Raw genomic sequence first — 23,192 nt, forward strand, 5'->3', positions numbered from 1 at the left:
GTTCAAAGTAAGTCCAGCTTCCCCAAACCCCAGAAAACAGAAGGTAGTCAATTATAGCCAATAAAAGAGGAGCATGGACGCAGATATCACTCTCTGATATTCATATTCATAAAGACATGGTTTGTCATTCTGAGATAACTCTTTTATTACATATTGCATTCATTGTTTAACTCTACATTAGTCAAGGTAGATATTACTCAGTGCTGTTCAATAAATATTCGTACGATGGCGAGACACACATATTTTCATGCTTGTGCAGTCACTCTAAATATAAAGTAAAACAGTAAAAGTCTTCTGTGACCACAAAGACTAAGACAGGATTTGTTCTAGTTTCAATTACCTTTACAGGAGTTTCCAAAATCCCAAATCCTAAATTCTCAGAAATTACAAATGCTTTTGTGATCCAAGTAGTGATGGTATCTGGTACAACTTTGTCAATTTGTAGAGAAGTTTGTCGTCTAAAAATAAAGGAAAAGAATTAGCTTTTACATTATGGACCAAACAACAATTAGAATATACAATTGTGTCTGACTATTCATGCATAAAACACACTGATTTTACCTTGTTTCAATATTCTCCCAAATCCAAGTCTCAGGAAAATATGATCTGATACGAGATCCACCAAAATCAACAGAATTCCAGGTGGGCAAAAAGTCTGATCTAGGGTATGTTTTAACATCTGTAACATAAACTAAGTTATTTCTGAAGTAAAATACATTTCTAGATTTTTAATTCATTCTTAAAGGGGTTGGCCACTTTTCCTCATGTTTTTGTAATGTTTGTCTAAGTGTGGGGTGCAGGATATTAGATAATCTACCAATATACATCTAGCACCACTTTATTGATATGTAAAGAGAAGCTTCCTGTCTACAAAATGGCTGCAAATTGAGGGTCATGTGATCTCTATGTGTCTATGAGCAATATGACTAACCCTCCCTTTCTGTGGTTGGCTCACCACACAGGTAACCTTGCGCCTGCGCAGTGAGTTGTACACACTTGCAATGAGCCTTGTTAGAAAGGGCAGAGATGGTGCACATGTGAAGTTTGCTGTGAGGCGCATCGAGCCGCCAAGCAGTTAATTGCGTGGGTGTGGGGCTTACCGCACAGGCGTGAGCTTTCCGGTGCAGCATGCCAACGTCAGAAAGGGAGGGTTAGTCACTGGGAGGATGTGGGAGGGGAAGAAATTGAATATCAACGAGCGGGGGCCAGATTGAGTGTTATTCTAATTACTCAGCGAAGGTTGTGATTTATATAGCGGCATCACTCCAGGACTTGAGCAGGACTTCTTGGCAGAGAGCCAGGTAAGCTTTAGCTGTGGATATTACACAAAGGGAGGGGAACTCAGTTGTGAAAGTAAGTGTTATGGAATGTACTATGTAGGGCCTATTGGGATCTGTCACCAGTGAAATTCAGCCTTCTGGTGACAGGTTCCCTTTAAAAGGGTTATTCCCATTTGAGGAAATAAATGTTATTGTTTAGGTGATGAAAATTAATTCTATTTTCCAATATAAATGTTCAGATTTCTATCCACTAGAAATAAACTTAATGATAATAATAATAAAATATTTCTATGACAGCAACAGAGATCTAGAAAACTGAGAGGAATTGATACTGAATTATTTTTCAAACAATACAAACAATAACATTAATTTGCCAAAATGGAGATACCCCTTTTATTTTATATTCATGAATACCATCATAAGGTCCTGGCAGGGCGATTGCTCATGGACAGTTAGAGGTTACATGACTCTCCATCAGCGGCCACTCAATTGACAGAAATGTCTGGCTGATGAAATAAAAGACAGGAGGCTTTACTTTACATATCAAGTAAGCAGTGCAGAACTTTTAATAGATATATATTGGTTAAGTTACCTAATACCCTGCCCCCTAAACATACAGATACCTTACAAAAATATGTAAGGTTACAGTATTTACTATAATTTCAGTTGAACATTGCATATATATTTACCTAAAATACATATCTTTTTATAATTATTATCATTATTATTATTATTATTATTCAGCAGCATAATTTTATTTTGGCAAGACTGATGAGTTTGCATTGTTACTAGCACCGAGCATTTTCCAAAAGGATACCATGAGATTCATATATATAATATATATCTATATTAGACAATTTATCGATTGTCTCTCACGCTTCAGAGTATAAAACTTTTAATAAAAGTCCTTCAGAGCTAGAACTGTCAAGCTAATTTTAACACTTACATAAATCAAATTCGTCTTCTTTTTCAAGGATGGCATCAGTAAGGACTCCAATATTACACCGCTATAAAATAGAATTGCAGAATGACTGTGAATTTCTTCTATAGAACACATTATATGTTTGTAAATTCTTTGAAGAGTTGGTTAGCCCTATATACAATAACATACATAAAGGGTTGCATTTTCCCCTAATGGGTGCTTTAAAAAATTTCATGCCGTGTCTTCATTTGTTTCAAGAATGTCTTATACCAATATGTCCTTTGGACCATCCAAAATCGCAGCCAATTTTAGGTACCGTAGTAGTCCTGGAGATCCTGGAAAAACTACTGGAAAACTATTGTCCCCCTGTACGTCCATGTGAACTATACTAAACCTCTGTATTCGTCACTTTATTTTATGCTAAGACTAAGGACTGACAAAAGTCTGAAACGCGACGTTACGTGCACATTTTCTAAATTAAAAAATGGACTTTAAATATTTTTCCCTGTCTGGAATGCATTGTAAATGCAACCTGCATTGTAAAAGCTGATACAATTTTTTCTATTACTATTGATACTACTCCTCTGACCCATATACTGTCATACAACTACTTCATAGATTATAAGCTCTTGTAATATCCTATTTTGTTTTATATGCACAGTATTGTGGAATATGACGCAACTATATAAAGATTTATTTATTATTTATTTACAACTTATTGCACGTGAATTCATGTATACTTTATTCACTACATTCATGAACTTAAGATTCTATAATGAACACTAACTACTAATTTAATGTGAGTATTATTAACCACTACTTGTGTCATAATGTTAAATATATAACATGGTTAAACTGTCTTCCTGTTCACTATTACATAATGCTGATTGCAAAGGAGCAGGAACCCTGCGGTAATTGAAAGCCATAATCCTACTGTAAGGGCCACCGTCAGTGTTATTGTGTCTGTATGTTGCAGAATGCATAATGGGGTAGCTTGATTTACAAATCTATAGGTTTGGCTTGATTAGGACCACTGTATACAGTTGGGCTCCTTTTCTATGCAAAGATGATGCTATTTATATTAATCATGTTATACAGTAGTCTTTGATTATACAGTAGTATTATTTTCTATTGTCCATTGACGTGTTATGATCAGATACACTGGAGATCAAAATTAGAGAACACAATTTCCTAACTTCCTAAATGTCAAGGTCATTGTGTATTCCTAGGTGAATATATCCTAACATGTTTAAATAGCAGAATTTTAAGCTTATTTTTTAAATTGTATATATTCTAAAGCACATAATAAAAATGTAAATGAGATTTTGGAAAAGAACACTGATCAAAATTAGAGAACACATTTTCACTGACTTTGCAAAAATGGTGTGCAGTTCTAAAGTGACTGAAACCCTCTGTATGAGGTTGTCTAGATGAAGGCCTAAGGGGTGACCCTATTAGCCATAGCAAGAGAAGTTAGTTGTTACAAGTCTGTGAGCTGTCTAATATAACAACCTTACAAACTCACTGAAGTCCCCAAAGAAGGCTAGTCACCCTCGAAAGACAAATGCAAGAGAGGGCAGTATAATGCAAAGAATCTCCATGGGTAATCATTTCAATACTGGAGCTGGAGTTGCTTGCCAGTTGAGTAATAAAGTCATACAGTGTCTCCATGTTAAAAGTATTTGGACGTAAAGCCCACTGTGCAGTAACATGATTGACAGGAGAAGTGGTCCACAGTTCAGTTCATGAAAGTAAGCTTAATTTATTTGGGTATGATAGTGTTTAAAAAAATCATTGAAAGGTGATGGAGGAAGTGTTATAGTTTGGGGAATGTTTCTGCAGCAGGAGTTGGACGTCTCATAAAGCTACATGGCAATATAGTGAAAGCGTATATCTGAACATTCTTCAGAAACATGTGGTACCTTCCTTGTGTTCTTCACTATGTCAGCCAGCAATTTTAATGCAGATAATGCCCCGTGTCACACAGCAAAATGGGTAGAAATGTTCCTAGAAACAGAAAACTTTGAAGCAATGAAATGGGCAGCCCAGAGTCCTTATCTAAACCCCATAGAAAATCTATAGAAACTCCTTGGTGACAAAGTTATGGCCAAGAAACCCACAATAGTCACAGAACTGTGTAAGAGACTGGAAGAAGAGTGGCCCAAAATCCCACCAGAGCAGTGTGAGAGACTAGTGTGTCCTGTGAACGCAGATGTGCTCATGTAATTCAAAGCAAAGGCTTGTGCACTTCCTACTGTTTCGTGACTGTTGTAATCTTCAGAAAATAAAATTGTACAGTCATTGCTGTTCTCTAATTATGATCATCACATTTTTTACAAAATAAAGGTTTTATGTTGATATACTTTGGTCATTTTGGAAAACACGGTTCCAGTGGCATGGTGTACCCGTCACAAAAAATCCATCAAATGTTGATCAATGGAGATTACATTATTTCCAGAAAAAAGCCCATAGCTCTCTTATTTTGATCTCTAGTATATTTAAAAATATGTTTCTGAAAATTTTTCTAAATTAGTTTCAAATATAATAATAAATCATATTACCTCAAAAACTTGCTGAGGACTGGTGACACGCATTGTATTAATTGTGTTATAGTCTCTCAATTCATCAGATACCTGTATCAAAGCAGCATACAAAGGGTTATGATAAAAACACAACCTTCTAAAATACAAAATCACTCTCCACTTTAAAAGTCAAAAGTCTCAGGAAACCCTTTTATATAAAAAAAACAAAAGGAAAAATAACTGATAACCCCATCAGGCCTATCAGGCTATGTCCAGAATATGTCCACTATCTTGAAAACTGCCACATAAGAGAACATTTTACATTGGATCAAGGAACATATAAAAGAAGACCAGAATTGTCTCAGAATCGATTTACAAAACTTGATTTGTAATATCTATTGCGGTTCAAAATTGCAATAAGAATTTGGAATATTGTTGCAAAACTATTTGACATGTTCAATGTGTTGTTCACAGTGAATCCAATTAATATGAAACCCCATGGCCTTGATTCAACATGGTGGCTTTCCAGATGGTAGCCATTTTCCTGACATAGGCTAAAAGACAGGCCACCGTACCCATTGCTTGATAAAGTATTCAGATGTCATTTTCACTTTTGTTTCAAAAATGAAAGGTTGTCCTGGAACGTTTTACTCATCCTGGGGTTTAAATTCAGTTTCTCTCATATATCAAATATGCATATGTTGAAATATGTAATAAGCAAAGTTACAATAACTACAATGAAGGGAATCTGTTAGAGAATAAGAAAACGAGCATATGCAACATCATATTATATTTATCAGCCAAAATATTGTAACGCCAACAAGTTACAATGCAGCAGATTCCTAGATATTAGTCCACAAATAGGCAGTGATGTGAATGACAGAGATAAAAATCCTAATCACAAATTTACAATTTAATTAATATAAAATGTTCTTACCCGTTTTGTAGTAATTTCTTGTCTGTCTCCAAGTAACATTACACTTTTATCTAAAACTGAAAGTCCAACCATTGAATTTGGCTCAGTCACATTGATAGTCAGAGACACTTTATCAAATGGGTTGGTTTGGACTTTATTCCATGATACGGAAATCTAAAATTGTAAAAAGATTTTATGACCACTAATTTTCACTAGATTTCATCACATATGGATATTACATGGAATGTACATTGTAGTATACATTTCATATTTTACATAACCTGCAGAAATTCTGAACTTTTGATATCATACCATGAGCTTTTTTGTAAGTAAAATAATATCATCATGTGAAGGAGCATTGCACTTAAAATAGCCAGCAAGAAAATAAATATTGTCAACAAAAGAAACATGGTGCAGCTTGGTTCTACAAAAAGTGATTGAGTGCATAGTTCTCTATGTCATATTATTAATGAAGACTATAAACACATAGAAAACCTAGCCATTATAAGGTAGATGTGAAATTGTTGGTTATATAAGAGGCTATCACCTAGCCCCTGCACTGACTGGAAAAAACACAGTGCATAGTGCATATTGAAACAGATAGCATTGAAGTGGCAAATGACTTCCCTCCCATTCACTTAAATCCACTTTCTAAGCCAATGAAACAATCTATTTCCATTTAATGCATTATATTTTACAGCATAGTAGTTATTTACCTTGTTTTCAAAGTTTGGATGAACAGTTAGAGTTGTAACATCACTTAGAATTGTCCCATTGTTCATTACATGATACACGATCAGACATGCTTCAGGAGTCCATGAGTTTTGTGGAATGAGTGTTGGAGAAGTAGAGTTCTCAAGTCCAAAATAAACAATATCTCCCCTAGAAACAATCTAAAATAAAAGGAAAATATGATGATATTCAACTTAATATCCTCAATGAATTAAGCTGACTTTATCAATAACTATTTTAATTCAACAGTTAAAGAAAACCCGTCACCAGAATTGTTCCCCCCTAAACCAACATTGCCTGCTGGTAAAGGATTACAAGTACTCCCCATATCACCTAAAATTAGCTGCCAGTGAAGCACTGTACCTTAAACCCTTAATGACCAGGCCCTCTTTAATTTATGCATTTCCATTTTTCAATCCCTACCTTTAAAGATTTATCTTTTTTTTCAAAGTAAAGAGCTGTGTGAGGCTTGGGTTCTGTGTAACAAATGGCTCTTCATAGTGACAGTATTTAATATTCCATGCCGTGTACTGGGAATCAGGAAAAAAATTCCAAATGCAGTGAATTTGGTAATAAAAAGTATTTGCACCCCAAATGACATACATCCTACATTCTTTGGATCGGTGCGATCACTTGGAAACTACATTTATATAGGTTTTATAATGTTTTCATAAATTTACAAAAATTTAAACCTCCTGTACCAAAAAATTCTTCATTTTGCCATCTTCTGGTGCTAATAACTTTTTCATACTTCAGTATGTATAGAGCTGTGTGTGGAGCCATTTTTTGCAAGATGAGATGACGTTTTCAATGCTAGTATTTTGAAGACTGTACAGTCTTTTGATAATTTTTTAATACATTTTTTACATGTTGTAAAAGTGACGGCTATTTTCTGTAACAGAGTTAAATACCGGGAATAACTATTATTATATGTTGATAGATCAGATATTTTGGAATGCTGCGATGCCTAACATGTTTAGGATTTTTAATGTTTATGTTTATATCAGTTCTATGGAAAGGGAGTGTTTTTAATTTTTATGTTTTTTAAATTTTTTTTCTATTATACTATTCCTTTTTTTAAATTTTTTTTAACGAAGTGTTCTTTAACCCTAAGTTGTCTGATCGATCCTACCATATAATTCCATACTACTGTATTGCAGTATATGGGGATTTTACTAACCATTTATGACAATGTGCCATTGGCACATTGTAAGAGATGGACAGAAGTCATACATGTCATGGAGACAGATGGTCGCTCTCCAATGACGTCATAGGGAGCGAGAAGCTAAACCATCATGGCAGCACCGAGCACCAATGTTAGGTGTTACAGGTGAGTGTTTGCTGCAACATGCAGCAACACCCACCTCATATGGAGAGGGCTCAGCCCTTGAGCACTCTCCATACACCCACAGCTGTGGCATAGTAATAGATCATGGTAAAGAGTTAATTACACAGGTTTTTATGAAATTCATAAGCATACTAGACTCTTATTCAAAATATTATTATTGCTTTCTCCCAGGCGGCCATTGAACAATGCCCCCTTATTTTGATTTATGATTGCTGTAAATTAAAGGCTTCCATAAAGATATAAGCTCATAAATAATTCAGAACCTAATGTAATGAGGGCCCAACAACCACATGGTGGCAAAACAGTACTGAATTAGATCTGTGTTACATTTTTGGATTTTTTAATATAATTTTTGTAAAGTGTTTGTAAAAAGAGAAGTACTACAAAAAAAAAACTTTATGTTAAATGTTAATGTGAAATCGATTTTAAATTCACTGATATGGTCAAAGAGAAACACCCAGTTATAGTGAAGCAATTGTACTGTGTGTTCCTTCCCTCTAGCGCCAGTAATAAGCAGTGGAGCTTCCAGGTTATAGCTGTTATCCCTGTTGCCATCCAACCAGGCTGCTATACACAGCCATTGCAGCCCACTGTACAGTTAATAGAGATTTGTCACAGATTGCAAAGAAGGGACCCATCACAATAGCAGGCATTATTTATGCTCATAAAATCTTTACCATGATTTTCACTGTACACACTTAAAGTTTACATTGCATAGTATGCAAAAAAATGGTGTGTATATAGACTGTGTATTCATGCAAAGTATGACAGTCTGTCTGTAAACCTATAAACTCCTCCTGCTCCTCTTCCTGCTATTTACACCATACGTATGTGAGGTTTTATACAATAATGTCAAGCAGCAGTCAAAATCCATTAATTATTGCACAAATGTGGCTTGTACAGCCAGCCTTACCATAATTTAGTCATCAGCTAGTATCAGTGGTAAAATAGAGCATCTGTGACTGGCACAGATTTGTGGCTATCAGTATTATGAGATGCATCTGTGGCTGAAATGAGCTGTAACACTAGCACTTGTGTCCGCCTCAGGGAGTTATAGAGCATTTGTAGCTGCCACTCTTTCAGGAGCACCTGTGGCTGCCACTGTTACATGAAGCAAAAGTTTTGTTTGGTTGAACCCAATTTAGTTATGTAGTGGATCTGTGCATGGCATAGGACGCAAAGAGAGGTGACTGGTACAGAAAAGGCTATAATAGGGCATATCTGATTATTTCTGCAATGGGTACATTTCTAGGTGTTTTGATAAGTCAGAATGTAATGTTTGCTATATATTTAGACATTGAATAAGCAGATGATACAATACCAAGTATTTTATTGCTTCCAGGGGTATGTTGCTCTTTACTTCAAAAGTAAATGGTACTCCAACCTGCCAAAAATAAATGACCTGTTACTGAGGCCCTAATGTTTGATGTTTAGTGTACAGTTCTCATAAAATAATGTTTAACAAATTAGAATGGTGGAAACACTCCACGTAGTGTCAACCTGCTTCATTATTTAAATCAGTTATATTACGTTTATTACTTTGTAATGAAATATACACGCACAGTATTTTGAACACATTGTCAATTGTACATTTTACCTTTACATTGTGGTTAGTATTTTCTATGTGCAGATACATTTTGCTGGTTGAGGCAAATACATCATCAACGTCTATAGAATTCACACTGTCCAAAAACTCTGCCTATAAAACACAATTTGCGAAGTGAAGCATTTAAATATACTATCTTATTAATGCATATGTACCATTTGTTGATGGTCTGCATAAAGGTGACAATGTATTAAAGGAACATGGCACAAAATAATTGCTTCTAGAGCTCTATCAACTGAGGGTCTTATTACAGCAACTTAATACTGTAGTCATATTTATCCTACCCAATTGCATTTCTGTAAGGGAGTTTTTTGTTAATGTTTCATAATTTAGGGTATAGATTTAATAAATGTAGGTGTAAATTAGTATACAAACTGTATAAAATTGTGATAGGAGCCTTATGGCCCTTATGTTATCAGATCCAGCTCTTGTTTTCTTGCCCCTATGCTGCGCTCGTCAGGAGAGTAGCATGGGGGCAGGGTAACTCCGATGCTCACCTTTCCTCACTAAAGCTAGCACACGTGATAACATCATCCCGTGTGTCGATTACAGAGCCAATAAGTACAGCAAGTACACACTGAAGCAAAGAAGACGATGGCTGCTGCTTGGTGGGATCAAGGAAAGGTGAGTAAATGTTTGTTTTTCCCAAAGGGGAACATGAGGGGGGCAAAGGCTGCTTGGCACTGAGTTACTTAATATGTTCAGATTTGTGGTTGCTCTCAAATGTAATGGTATTGATGTATAAATGTAACTACTAAACTGCTTGAGTAGATGCATTTATACAGTAAGAAAATGACACAAGGCTGATGTGCCCCTCTGCGTAAAGGAGTTTGACACCCCTGCTCTAATACAACCATGGGTAGAGCTCATACAGTAGGTTTATAGTAGTAGTTTTACAAAGAATTTCAAATAATTCTTACCTTGATTTTTAAATGGGCTGTGTCTGCATATAAAGGAATTTCAAATTTTATTTCATTGTTTTTGGGAACTAGATAAGTTAAAAATTGTTGTAATTCTATATCATTTTCGCCCTCAGATATTACATTAAACATTCCATCTGTGAAAAACATTTTAGATTGGGTAACTGTCACGGAAACTTTATTCCTTCGTTCTTCTGTGGTCAAATCTTTCCCGTCATATCTCTGAATCTTAAGCTAAGATAAAGATTTAGGAAAAGCATACAAAAAATATATTAATCAAATGAAGGATACTTTCAAGTCTCTAACTCTATATTTGAACTGGAACTGGTGCTGATTGATTTCATCTCTTAGTAAGAAAACGATCAACCCTTTCCTTTGATGGAAAAAAAATCTATATTTTCAATGCAGTTCAAGAAATAGAATCAGGGCTCTGGAATTTTTTCTAAATTACTGTTGTTAATAATTATAGGTGAACAGAAAATTTTAAAGGGGTATTTCCACAAAGACAAGTTTCTTAAATATACTCAGGATAACAAAATAACACATTCTTTATTTCACTGTCATTAACAAAAATCCAGCATTTTGCACATATAATTCCAACCTGTCTCTATCAGACCTGGTGTACACAATTTTAGTTGTCCCTAGACACGACCCTGTAACATCTGAGTTTAGGGTCGGCAAATATCTGGTGCTGAGCTGAGCTCCACTCACTTCCTGTTGGCCAGTTTGTAAGGAAAGTAAAACTACAGACAGATAAGGTCTCTATCCAGGGGAGGGAGAGGCACACCAGATCTGACAGTATGTGTTATATGTGAGATATAGCAGACCTTTGTATGTTATGGGTGTGATAGTAGAGTAATGTGTAATATGCATTTCCTGGATCTCATCATCTCTGACCTGTCTCATCTCTTGTTATGTGTCAGATAGTAGTACAATGTTCAGAAGCTAAATAAAAGTGTATATAAACCTGCACTGCACTGACAATCTAACCACATTTATCAGCACACAGCACACAGGGATCACAATGCAAGCCCCCGCCCACACTATGAAATATTACAGTCAAGAGAGTGATAGGAGCTAAAACAGCAATAGAACTGAGTAAAAATGTAAAGTAAGGGGTTAAAAATAATCTTTATTGTGTAAACATCACTATGGGATTACAATTTGAGAATTTTCTTTCAAGTACAAACCTCTTTAAAAGTAGAGGGGTTAACTACTTTACTTAATAGCCTTATATGACATATACAGTAGTATACTAGTGTGTGTGGTGTCTGGGGAGATGAGTTCCATATGTCTTTTGTATATGTGTTGTGTATCATCACATAAAGTCTACACCATCTTCCCAACCACTTATATATTATCCTGCTGTTTTTACATCTCCTACACAGAGATTTGTGCTTTCATGATAGAAGAGAGAGACATGCCACACAGTTGTTGTTTGAATGTTACTTATACTATACATATAAAATGAGATTTTGAGATTTTATGATGATCAAGGTCATTGTAAAATCAATAACATTATAATCAAACTTACATAAGCAGTGAAGTTCAGTGTAGGTTTCAACACAGTAGGATAGTTGTAAAACTCAATGAAGTACTCTTTGTCAACAACATAGACACTGGAGGTTTCATTTAGTGATATACCTACAGCAGAATAATAGAGTTTCACAAGCATAGTTTTATGCTTCATTGTATATAAAACATTGAATCACAGGTAATTTAGCTTTAACTACTAATAAGTAATGTTTTAAGTAATTTCAAAACAAGACTGTAGAAAACAATAAACATTTAGTACAATTATGAGACACAAGATTGAAGAAATAGTTAACTAATCAAATGTTAGTTTATTGCAGCAAATCTGCCCTGTGTGTACCTTTACCACATGAAAGGTCCTATTAGACTGCACTATGGAAGGCTGGATGAGAAGTGAACAGTAATAAATGCATTATAGGGATTGGCCATTTTACTTGTAATGTGTGTGTAAGTATGGGGGGGGGGATATTAATTAATTTAACAATATACATCTATTATAAGTTCTCTTGAAATGTACGGTAAGGCCCCTAGTTCAGAAATGTTTTTACCTCATCAGCCAGACACTCTTGTCCATAAAATGATTGGAGAAGGTGGGGGGGGGGGGTCATGTGATCCTAACTGTCCAATCTACCTTCCAGGACCTTGGGACAGTAATCTAAGGCTATCCTGCATCCTTGCCCTACCCCTCGCAAGCAGTGTTGGTCTCAGCTGCAAAGCACCCTGGTTGCCACTGCAACTTTAATAAGTGCCATCTACAAACAAAGGCCAAATCAGGAGGCAATATCAGGATGGACTAGGAAAGCAGGGACATTATTCATCCAGCAAACAGGGCAATAACCTGTAAACAAGCAAGGGGTGTGACAGGAAAAAGTGAACAAATCTAAAACTACAGGAAAAAGGGATATTTAGAAAAAAGCTACAGGTCAGAGAGAGTAGAGGTTGATATAAACAGCTAGTCAAGTGCTAAACAATAAGTTGCAAGGAAAAAAGGAGTTGGTCAAGTGAAAATATTTTGGGAAGGGTTTGGAAACTTAGACAATGGGGCACATGTAACTTTGTTTTTAAGCTTGGCTTTTCCATTTGTTTTTGCTAAATTTTTTGCCGCTTCTGCAATTTTGTTTTTTTTTTTGCTCCTAAGAGAGTCTCTGTTCAAAGGTCACCATGGTCTAGTTTTCTGAAGTGTTCCCTGAGCTATCAATTTATTACAGATGTCAAAGTTACAACTTTTTAATCAAAAGTCACAAAAAAGCCGCAAAATTGGTTCAAATCAACATCTGCTCTTGCCAGGCTTTGGAAATTGCTTAGAGCTGTTTGCGGCTTTTGGGGGACTTTTATGTGACTTTTGTTCAAAAAGTCACACATTTACTAAAGACCTACACTCTTTAGAGTATTTAAAGGGCAAAACTCCTAAGACACATCTGACCAATAGAAAGGCAGAAAAAGAAAAAAGCCGGGAGCACAAAGCCAAATCTAAGGTACAGCTGTGCGGCAGGTGGGTATAGTAACCTTTAGGTAACAGTTCTTCAAAATGGGTTATATTAGTAACTCATAAAACCACATGAAATAAGAGATAATCATTCCAAATGAATGTTGTTCAATAGGCTGCATTACAGTATCCATATACAGTATCCAACAGATACATTGTTATGAAGTGCATGCGCACTATAAAACTCAATAAAAGATAAAGGTGTTTTAGGATTAATATCAACTTTATGGGGGAAATGTTAACACAATTTAAGGTTTGACAAAGCCCACATTGAGTATGTTTAGTTTTGAAATCCTTATCTATCTAGTTGATTAACACATGTACATATATTCCCTTGTTACTTGGAAAGTAACAAAGTGATGAATATTGATCTGGAATGATTGTCTATGCAAAATACATTGTTCACAGAATTTTAGGGCTAGCAATATAATTTTAGGCTATACTATACTGTTAGAAATTGACTAAGCAATTCATCATCTCTTTGATGACTCACTGAGATCAACTTTATAAAGGAATGCATATTTTTGTTGAAGGTGCAAGAACTTTAAAGAAATCTACCATCAAAATAAAGCCTGATAAAGCAGGGACACCTACTTATATAACACCGCTTTGTGGTCACTTAGAAATTTCTTTGTTTTTTTAAATAAAACCACTGGACTATATTTTTTATCCATTTTGCAACTCATTTGAAAAATAAATGTATGCGTTTTCATGGAAAACACAAAATTGTCTGGATGTCTAAACTTTTGAGCGGTAGTGTAGATCCAGACACCCTGAACATTGCTATATTCTTATATTTATCATCCATGGCCTTCCTCGTTCTAAAACCAGGTGTGCCTTATAATCTGGTGCGCCTAATAGTCCAAAAAATATGGTAATCATTTAATATTTCATGCAAAGCAGTAGGAAGATGATAAAAAATTGTAAATGCTGTAAATAAAAAACTAGAAATGAGAGGACGAAGAGTGTCATTTCCATTAACTCTCATTGGAACTGGGAATCTTAAGATCTCAGGTGAGTGAAAATCTCAGGTGAGGGAAAATCTCAGGTGAGGGAAAATTAACTGGGGCTGTGTGACAGAAACTGTGGCGCTCCATGGTTAGAAAGGGGACTGTGAAAAATATTCATAAATTATATATGTACTCTCATATATATATATAAAATATATATAATTCTATTCAATATCCTAAAAAGAACGGCAAAAGACTACACTTTACTCCCAGCTCATACAGTAAATTTACCTGTAAGATCCTCGGTAACCATGACAACAACATCCACTGGACCACCAAATGTTAAACTCTCACGATTTTTATCTTCATACCTCATGAGCTTCTTCAGTTCTAGGTCAGTGAAGCTAAACTTTGAAACACCATTGATCTATGACAAATGATGATACAAGCACAGATAGAAATAAATAAGGGTCACGCCTAGAGTTAAAACTGGATCTTGTGTACAGTTGTGTCTATTGAAGAATCAGTGAACAATCACTTTTGAGATATGGAATATGACACTTGGATGAATGTACATTGTTATTTCATGTGCATGGCCTCTGCTCTAAAATGGCAATATGCAATACAATGACTACAACCATCAAACAGCAGTATTTGATTATATATATATATATATATATATATATATATATATATATATATATATATATATATATATATATTCTCACAATAATGGTAATAATGGCATTGGAGAGAGAAAATGTTTACACTGTTTTTCCTATTATCTGTTATTTAACATCCACATAAAAAGATAAAATATGTTACATAATTAGCATGGCTATGTCTATTTCTTTATTGAGCTACAAAACACATTCTTGTAAAAAAAAATTAAGCACAGAGTGCATTAGTTTATGTAGACTTTGGTCAGTATCTATAACAGGGGTATACCTACGAGGAAATAAATCTTAAATATACTCAGGAGGGCAAAATTAACAAAAATTTGGACTCTGATCTGTGACTTTGCAGTAGTATGTTTGGTTATATGTGACATAGAAGTCGAGTGTGTGTGGTTATATGTGTCATAGCAGTGCTGTGTGTGGTTAGATGTGACATAGCAGTGGTGTGTGTGTGGTTTGATGTGACATAGCAGTGGGTGTGTGTGGTTAGATGTGACTTGGCAGTGGTGTGTGTGTGAGTGGTTAGATATGACATGCATTGATGTGTGTGTGTGTGTGGTTATATGTGACAGAGCAGTGGTGTGTGTGTGGTTAGATATGACATGTAGTGGTGTGTGTGTGTGGTTATATGTGACATGTGGGGTAGCAGTGGTGTGTGTGGTTAGATGTGAGATAGCAGTGCTGTGTGTGGTTATATGTGACAGAGCAGTGGTGTGTGTGGTTAGATATGGCATGCAGTGGTGTTTGTGTGTGGTTATATGTGACATGTGGGGTAGCAGTGGTATGTGTGGTTATATGTGACATGTGGGGTAGCAGTGGTATGTGTGTGGTTAGATGTGAGATAGCAGTGGTGTGTGTGGTTAGATGAGACATACCAGTGGTATGTGTGGTTATATGTGACATAGCAGTGGTGTGTGTGTGGTTAGATGTGACTTAGCAGTGGTGTGTGTGGTTAGATGTGACTTAGCAGTGGTGTGTGGTTAGATGTGACATAGCAGTGGTGTGTGTGTGTGGTTAGATGTGACTTAGCAGTGGTATGTGTTGTTAGATGAGACATAGCAGTGGTGTGTGTGGTTAGATGTGAGATAGCAGTGGTGTGTGTGCTTAGATGTGACTTAGCAGTGGTATGTGTTGTTAGATGAGACATAGCAGTGGTGTGTGTGGTTAGATGTGAGATAGCAGTGGTGTGTATGTGTGCTTAGATGTGACTTAGCAGTGGTGTGTGTAGTTAGATGTGACATAGCAGTGGTGTGTGTGTTGTTAGATGAGACATAGCAGTGGTGTGTGTGGTTAGATGTGAGATAGCAGTGGTGTGTGTGGTTAGATGTGAGATAGCAGTGGTGTGTGTGGTTAGATGTGACATAACAGTGGTGTGTGTGTTGTTAGATGAGACATAGCAGTGGTGTGTATGTGTGGTTAGATGTGAGATAGCAGTGGTGTGTGTGGTTAGATGTGACTTAGCAGTGGTGTGTGTGGTTAGATGTGAGATAGCAGTGGTGTGTGTGGTTAGATGTGAGATAGCAGTGGTGTGTGTGGTTAGATGTGACTTAGCAGTGGTGTGTGTGGTTAGATGTGAGATAGCAGTGGTGTGTGTGTGTCGTTAGATGTGACTTAGCAGTGGTGTGTGGTTAGATGTGAGATAGCAGTGGTGTGTGTGGTTAGATGTGACTTAGTGGTGTGTGTGGTTAGATGTGACTTAGCAGTGGTGTGTGGTTAGATGAGACATAGCAGTGGTGTGTGTGGTTAGATGAGACATAGCAGTGGTGTGTGTGGTTAGATGTGACTTAGCAGTGGTGTGTGTGGTTAGATGTGACTTAGCAGTGGTGTGTGTGGTTAGATGTGACTTAGCAGTGGTGTGTGTGGTTAGATGTGAGATAGCAGTGGTGTGTGTGTGTGTGTGGTTATATGTGACTTAGCAGTGGTGTGTGTGGTTAGATGTGACTTAGCAGTGGTATGTGTGACTTAGCAATTTCAATAAAAGGTATAACTACCTCAAAATGTTTGGTAATATTGTTTTTCTTTAGATGAAATGAATTATAGTGTAAGCTGACAGTCAGCTTTCCTCTAACTTTCATCCCATAGGTATACCTACAAAACATGAAAGATAAGAAAGTTACAACTCAACCATATAGATTAAAGGGGCTTCCCAAAACCATGTTAGGCCCTATCCACAGGATAGGACAACCTGACTATATGCCGTAGGACAGAACAGTGCCATTTCACTGCCATTCATAGGTTCATAAACTTACCTTTCTGTCAGAAAGTGGCACAGCAAAAAGATGATTTAAATGAGTTTACAATTGCAAGGTAAGACAGTTTATAGTCTCTGTCATGTGTAGATGAACAAAACATCAAGGAATTTTTTTCAGCAAACCTTTCAGCAAACCGTGCTGCTGCTTCTTTTCCTTCTTTGTAACCACTAGTATAATAGTGATTGACTTGGGCAGCCAATGTGTGGTAGTAGTGGTAATTTACACTCACCGGCCACTTTATTAGGTACACCATGCTAGTAACAGGTTGGACCCCCTTTTGCCTTCAGAATTGCCTCAATTCTTCGTGACATAGATTCAACAAGGTGCTGAAAGCATTCCTCAGAGATTTTGGTCTATATTGACATGATGGCATCACACAGTTGCCGCAGATTTGTCGGCTGCACATCCATGATGCGAATCTCCCATTCCACCACATCCCAAAGATGCTCTATTGGATTGAGATCTGGTGACTGTGGAGGCCATTTGAGTACAGTGAACTCATTGTCATGTTCAAGAAACCAGTCTGAGATGATTCCAGCTTTATGACATGGCGCATTATCCTGCTGAAAGTAGCCATCAGATGTTGGGTACATTGTGGTCATAAAGGGATGGACATAGTCAGCAACAATACTCAGGTAGGCTGTGGCGTTGCAACGATGCTCAATTGGTACCAAGGGGCCCAAAGAGTGCCAAGAAAATATTCCCCACACCATGACACCACCACCACCAGCCTGAACCGTTGATACAAGGCAGGATGGATCCATGCTTTCATGTTGTTGACGCCAAATTCTGACCCTACCATCCGAATGTCACAGCAGAAATCGAGACTCATCAGACCAGGCAAAGTTTTCCAATCTTCTACTGTCCAATTTCGATGAGCTTGTGCAAATTGTAGCCTCAGTTTCTTGTTCTTAGCTGAAAGGAGTGGCACCCGGTGTGGTCTTCTGCTGCTGTAGCCCATCTGCCTCAAAGTTCGACGTACTGTGCATTCAGAGATGCTCTTCTGCCTACCTTGGTTGTAACGGGTGGTGATTTGAGTCACTGTTGCCTTTCTATCAGCTCGAACCAGTCTGCCCATTCTCCTCTGACCTCTGGCATCAACAAGGCATTTCCGCCCACAGAACTGCTGCTCACTGGATGTTTTTTCTTTTTCGGACCATTCTCTGTAAACCCTAGAGATGGTTGTGCGTGAAAATCTCAGTAGATCAACAGTTTCTGAAATACTCAGACCAGCCCTTCTGGCACCAACAACCATGCCACGTTCAAAGGCACTCAAATCACCTTTCTTCCCCCTACAGATGCTCGGTTTGAACTGCAGGAGATTGTCTTGACCATGTCTACATGCCTAAATGCACTGAGTTGCCGCCATGTGATTGGATGATTAGAAATGAAGTGTTAACGAGCAGTTGGACAGGTGTACCTAATAAAGTGGCCGGTGAGTGTATATTGTTTTAATAATGAAAGGTTATACAAATTTCCAATATACTTTCTGAATAAATTCCTCCCAACCGGGCGCACGGTCTTCTTGAATCACGCCGGACTTCATCCTCGTCGGGAAGTCCGAATCAGGGATCGCAACAGGACCAGGTAAGTAAATTTGCCCCATTATATAGGGAATAGGAGGTTTTATTGGTGTTTTTGTATTTTTATTTATTTTTTAAAAACCTTTAACCTTTTTTTATTGTCCCACTAGGGGACTTACACTGGGGATACCTTGATCCCTTATACCAGTGGTGGTGAACCAATGGCACGGGTGCCAGAGGTGGCACTCAGAGCCCTCTCTGTGGGCACCCAGGCCATCACCAGAGAGGACTCCAAATATCTTCCTGCAGTCCCAGACAGCCCAAGACTTGCTGTGCACAGAGCTATTTTAAAGCAACAGTGCTACCTGGGGCTACTGGAGGAGTTGGAAGGTGTGGACAGATCTGGATTTTCATTGTAGCTCCTGCTCCGGCCCTGACAATTTTTCCTGTTTATGGGACCCTGGAGGGAAGCTACAATGATCATCCAAATTTCACACTAATTACTAATTACAGTCCTGTGTTGCCACTCATCGATAAGTAAGTGGGCCTTTGTTGTAGTTTGAGAACTCTGTCTCTAAAAGGTACGCCATCACTGCCTTATACAATACGTTGCAGTACTTCTGTACTGCAATGCAATGCATCTGTCAGTGCGGGCAGAGGCAGCAGGGACCAGGCTGTATATATGGATTGCGCTGGCATTGTCCCAGCGTGATCCAGAGGATGACATAGATCGGCCAAATGCGGTTTAGCAGAATTATTAATCTGAGAGGTTGCCCAAAACTAATTTATATATGTAAACCTACAGATTAAATAGTATCCAAGAAGACAATGAACTTACCTAGCAGTCACTGTACCTTCTAATAAACCTGTCTTCATTGTATGATGTGTTGGCAGGGACAGGAGAACTTCAAATTTCGGTAGAACTAATGTGCAGACAAAATATGAATTGGAAGTAAAGTGTCATTCATGAACATCAGTTATTTTGTTTTTAGGAAAGAAGTGGTATAGATAGCATATTGAAGCATACATACCATAATGAGTCACAGTAAAGGTTTGATAATGAAGTTGTTGCTACAAAACAAAAATGTAAATGTGTTACCCTTTTATATATTCAACAATTCTAAATTGCCATCTGACTGTTGATTTACTGTTTTATTGAGCAAATGACTCTTACTGTCTGACAGATGCAAAAAGGAATTCTACTGGTTTTTCCTATCAGAACGTACAGCATGTTCACACATTGCTGCATGGATCTCTCTCAATTTTTTATGTGTTTGGCTTCTTTTTAAATGAATTTGCCCTCAAACACAATTTAACCCCTATCATGGGGGTTCCTCCGGTGAACTCCAGGGAAGGGTAAGTAAAAGTGCCCCATTGTGTGGGTATTTGGCTCACATTTTTTCTGCACAGCAAATTCACAGCGCTATAAAGTAGCCTAGTAGTGTATGGGAATGATGACACTGCCATACACATATCGCTGAAAAAAAAAAATCAGCATCCATGTTTTTTATCTACAGCAAATAGTGAGTTATCACATAATGTGGCAGCAGAATTCCAGTGCAGAAATCAACTTTTACAATGTTGTAACTCGTATGGTGCCTCATACAGATCTTGAAAGAACATTTTTAGAACAGAAGGTACATTTTGGGCCATACATTTACAGGGGTTACATGTAACAGCTGTAACTGGTTATTGATAAGGTTGTGTTCACAAGTGAACACAAAATTGAAAAATTTTATATTGAAAAATGTATTTAAAAGGATATATGCCACATACATAGTAACAATAAGAAAACTGTGATGACTATAAAATAAGTTGCAAATTTAACAGAAAAGCTCATTTAACTGATGCAAGCTGTCTATCCAGTTACTTCTCAAAGTCTCACATCTGCTACCAATTGTTAACATTTTGGAAAAGGTGTGTGCCATCACATTTTCCATCTATTTATGATTTTTGCCAATTATTTTAACCTGAATTTAACCTTTTCCATAAAACAAAGTCAGCTGGCGCCAGTTAATTGTTTGCTCTAGTGTCTTTTGATGTACACTATCAACCATAACAAAAGAAATATTCCAAACTGTTCTATAAAAATCTGTTTCGCTCAAAATTTTGTCTGCTTTACAAAAAGCTTAAATATCTTTGGTTTACTGATCACTAACACATGCATGTGCACAGCCCACATCAATGTGTTATAATAATCTACTTAAAGAAAAAAGTTTTAAGAGGATATAGAACAGATCAATAAAAACTCTAATAATATTCATCAAAATATTGTTCAGAAATTGCATTCACATTTTAAGCACAGCAATTCTTGGCAAGTGGTCCCGATAACACAGTACCCATGTTTTGGATGGGATTTATACAAATCTCATCCACATCCTGCATGAAAAATCCACAATGGAATAGGACTGTAACTGCAGATTCTGAATCTGTAGCATGTCTATAGTCGATGATTGGTATGAAGTATACAGCTTAAAAATGCAAGAAACAAGACCAGCATGAACCACACAGATGTTCAGCATTGCAAGCAGTTAGCCAGTTTTGTTTGATATTTCTGTTGATTTTAAATAAAATAACTATCATGAGATTGTGGTGCTTGTCATGAAGGATTTAAAAAAATGGATATTAAAGAACTTGTCCATGTGTTTAAAAAAACATATAGGTGGATGGGGGGCTGTAAAAAAAAAAAGTTATACAACTTCTGCCCACCTGGCACTTCCACCAGTCCCTGCGCCTGATACAGCATTAGTTTCAATGTGTATTATTGTGTTTATTCTTTTTTACAGTGCCTCCCCCGCCAGGCCACCTTTATATTTTTTTAAACTCTTGGACAACACCTTTAACTACTACAGGACCATTCAATGGACCTTACAATGGTGGCGATGTATTAATCTGTCTACACCAAACTGGAGTAATTTCCACCAGTTCAAACATCACAAGACATCTTCACCTTAATTCTTCCTCCTCTCCCACTTACTCATGCCCCTTCCTCCCCCTCGAACAGCCTGTCCCCTGCTCCCTGAGTGAGGAGGTTGGGAGAAGGGATTGAGTAGAAGATGGCGTGTATCGTTTGAACTGCCCACCACCTCCAAAACTCACCCCTGGCAGGTAATGTAAAATAATCAATTAAAAATTAGTGGATTTATTTATATTGCTGAAAATGGCATTTTTGAACATGCCATAGGCTATTGTAACCTTGCATCAAGTATAAATGACCTCCATGTTGGCCAGTTCCCTTTAAATCATCTCCCCTTTTATGTTTGCAGCAACATGCCTGTACTTAGTGTACAGTTAGGGCTCATGCCTAGTACTGTACAGTAAAAAAACAGGCATGTACAGCATGTGGCTCCAGAAATGCAATACTTTCTAGGAGACCAATTAACACTTAAGTTTTTTTAAATTGACTGTGTGCCCCTTGTAAATAGCGTCCCTTTTATAAACAGTATTGCTTTTTCTGATCTGAACTGATTCATTTAAATGTGTCCATTGCATGTTCCCCTCATATGTGTATAATGCTTCTGTGTTGCTGTTTGTTGTTTTTGTTTACCTTTGTATTCTGTTTCATTGATTGTATTTGAGCACCAAGCTCCAAGAGTGCAAACATTTACAAAAAGTAGGCTCCGTCTAGTAATATGGGCTCTCACTCCCCATCAAACCGCGTCTTTACACAGATGACCAGACCAAAAAATGCGATCCAACGGGTTTTTTTTATATATCAAAAACATTCAGTGACATAAAACATATACACATCACCAGGCCTTCGGCGAGATATGCCAATTGTCTACAAGAGAGCTGCACACTAGGAGGCAATGCCTGTTCACTGAGACGCTATTGCCCGGATTGTCCTGTGACATTTTGGAGGTGTGTCCTCCTTCCTGAGGTGTGTCTGAGGACAATCCAGGCATTAGCGTCTCAGTGAACAGCCATTGCCTCCTAGCGTGCAGCTCTCTTGTAGACAATTGGCATATCTCGCCGAAGGCTTGGTGATGTATATATGTTTTATGTCACTGAATGTTTTTGATATATATATACAAAAAAAAACGTTGGATTGCATTTTTTGGTCTGGTCATCTGTGTAAACACCAAGCTCCAAGAACCAAGCTTAGCTATGGAGAGGTAATCCTCATAATTCCTTCCCTCTAGAAGCTGGCAAACGGGAAAAGAAATATGAAACGAGGTGAGCTGAGGTAGATTGTAAGAGTGAATGGAAAGACTATGGGGGACACTTATCAGGGCTTGTATGCCAGTTTTTTGTTGTAAAAGCCCTGAAATAATTGCATTGGATGGTGATGCCATGTGGGCATGGAGGGGCATGAGAGGGGTGTGCGGCTGGGAGCAGAGGTGGTTGGTGCGGAGCGTTCCTTCCCTGTGCCACTCGCTATAGCCTATGACCCTTCAAGCTGAATGGTCGCTGGCATATAGCTCAATTCTTCCTGGCATAGATTTCTACACCCCCTGATTTAAGACATCAGTTTTGATAAACCGTTGCCCTTGAATAGTATGAACATAATATATGATATGGTGCA

The 23,192-nt window shown here is 37.3% G+C and overlaps 1 protein-coding gene across 2 annotated transcripts in view; it reads right to left on the minus strand.

The window, feature by feature from the left end:
* Window positions 1-23,192, minus strand: part of CD109 (CD109 molecule) — a 129,736-nt gene that overhangs the window by 69,298 nt on the left and 37,246 nt on the right. The window contains exons 7-20 of one of the 2 annotated variants that reach the window (XM_072142116.1): window positions 19,699-19,738; window positions 19,506-19,590; window positions 16,884-16,980; window positions 14,507-14,642; window positions 11,781-11,890; window positions 10,247-10,480; window positions 9,318-9,419; window positions 9,042-9,104; window positions 6,357-6,533; window positions 5,662-5,814; window positions 4,764-4,835; window positions 2,227-2,287; window positions 562-691; window positions 341-458 (exon numbers count right to left, since the gene is read on the minus strand). In XM_072142116.1, the coding sequence (XP_071998217.1) occupies window positions 341-458; window positions 562-691; window positions 2,227-2,287; window positions 4,764-4,835; window positions 5,662-5,814; window positions 6,357-6,533; window positions 9,042-9,104; window positions 9,318-9,419; window positions 10,247-10,480; window positions 11,781-11,890; window positions 14,507-14,642; window positions 16,884-16,980; window positions 19,506-19,590; window positions 19,699-19,738 (1,578 nt within the window). The remainder of the gene's footprint in view (window positions 1-340; window positions 459-561; window positions 692-2,226; window positions 2,288-4,763; window positions 4,836-5,661; window positions 5,815-6,356; window positions 6,534-9,041; window positions 9,105-9,317; window positions 9,420-10,246; window positions 10,481-11,780; window positions 11,891-14,506; window positions 14,643-16,883; window positions 16,981-19,505; window positions 19,591-19,698; window positions 19,739-23,192) is intronic. The other variant, XM_072142117.1, reaches the window with a different exon arrangement.

The sequence above is a fragment of the Engystomops pustulosus genome, chromosome 3, assembly GCF_040894005.1.
Source record: "Engystomops pustulosus chromosome 3, aEngPut4.maternal, whole genome shotgun sequence".
Classification (NCBI taxonomy): Eukaryota; Metazoa; Chordata; class Amphibia; order Anura; family Leptodactylidae; genus Engystomops; species Engystomops pustulosus.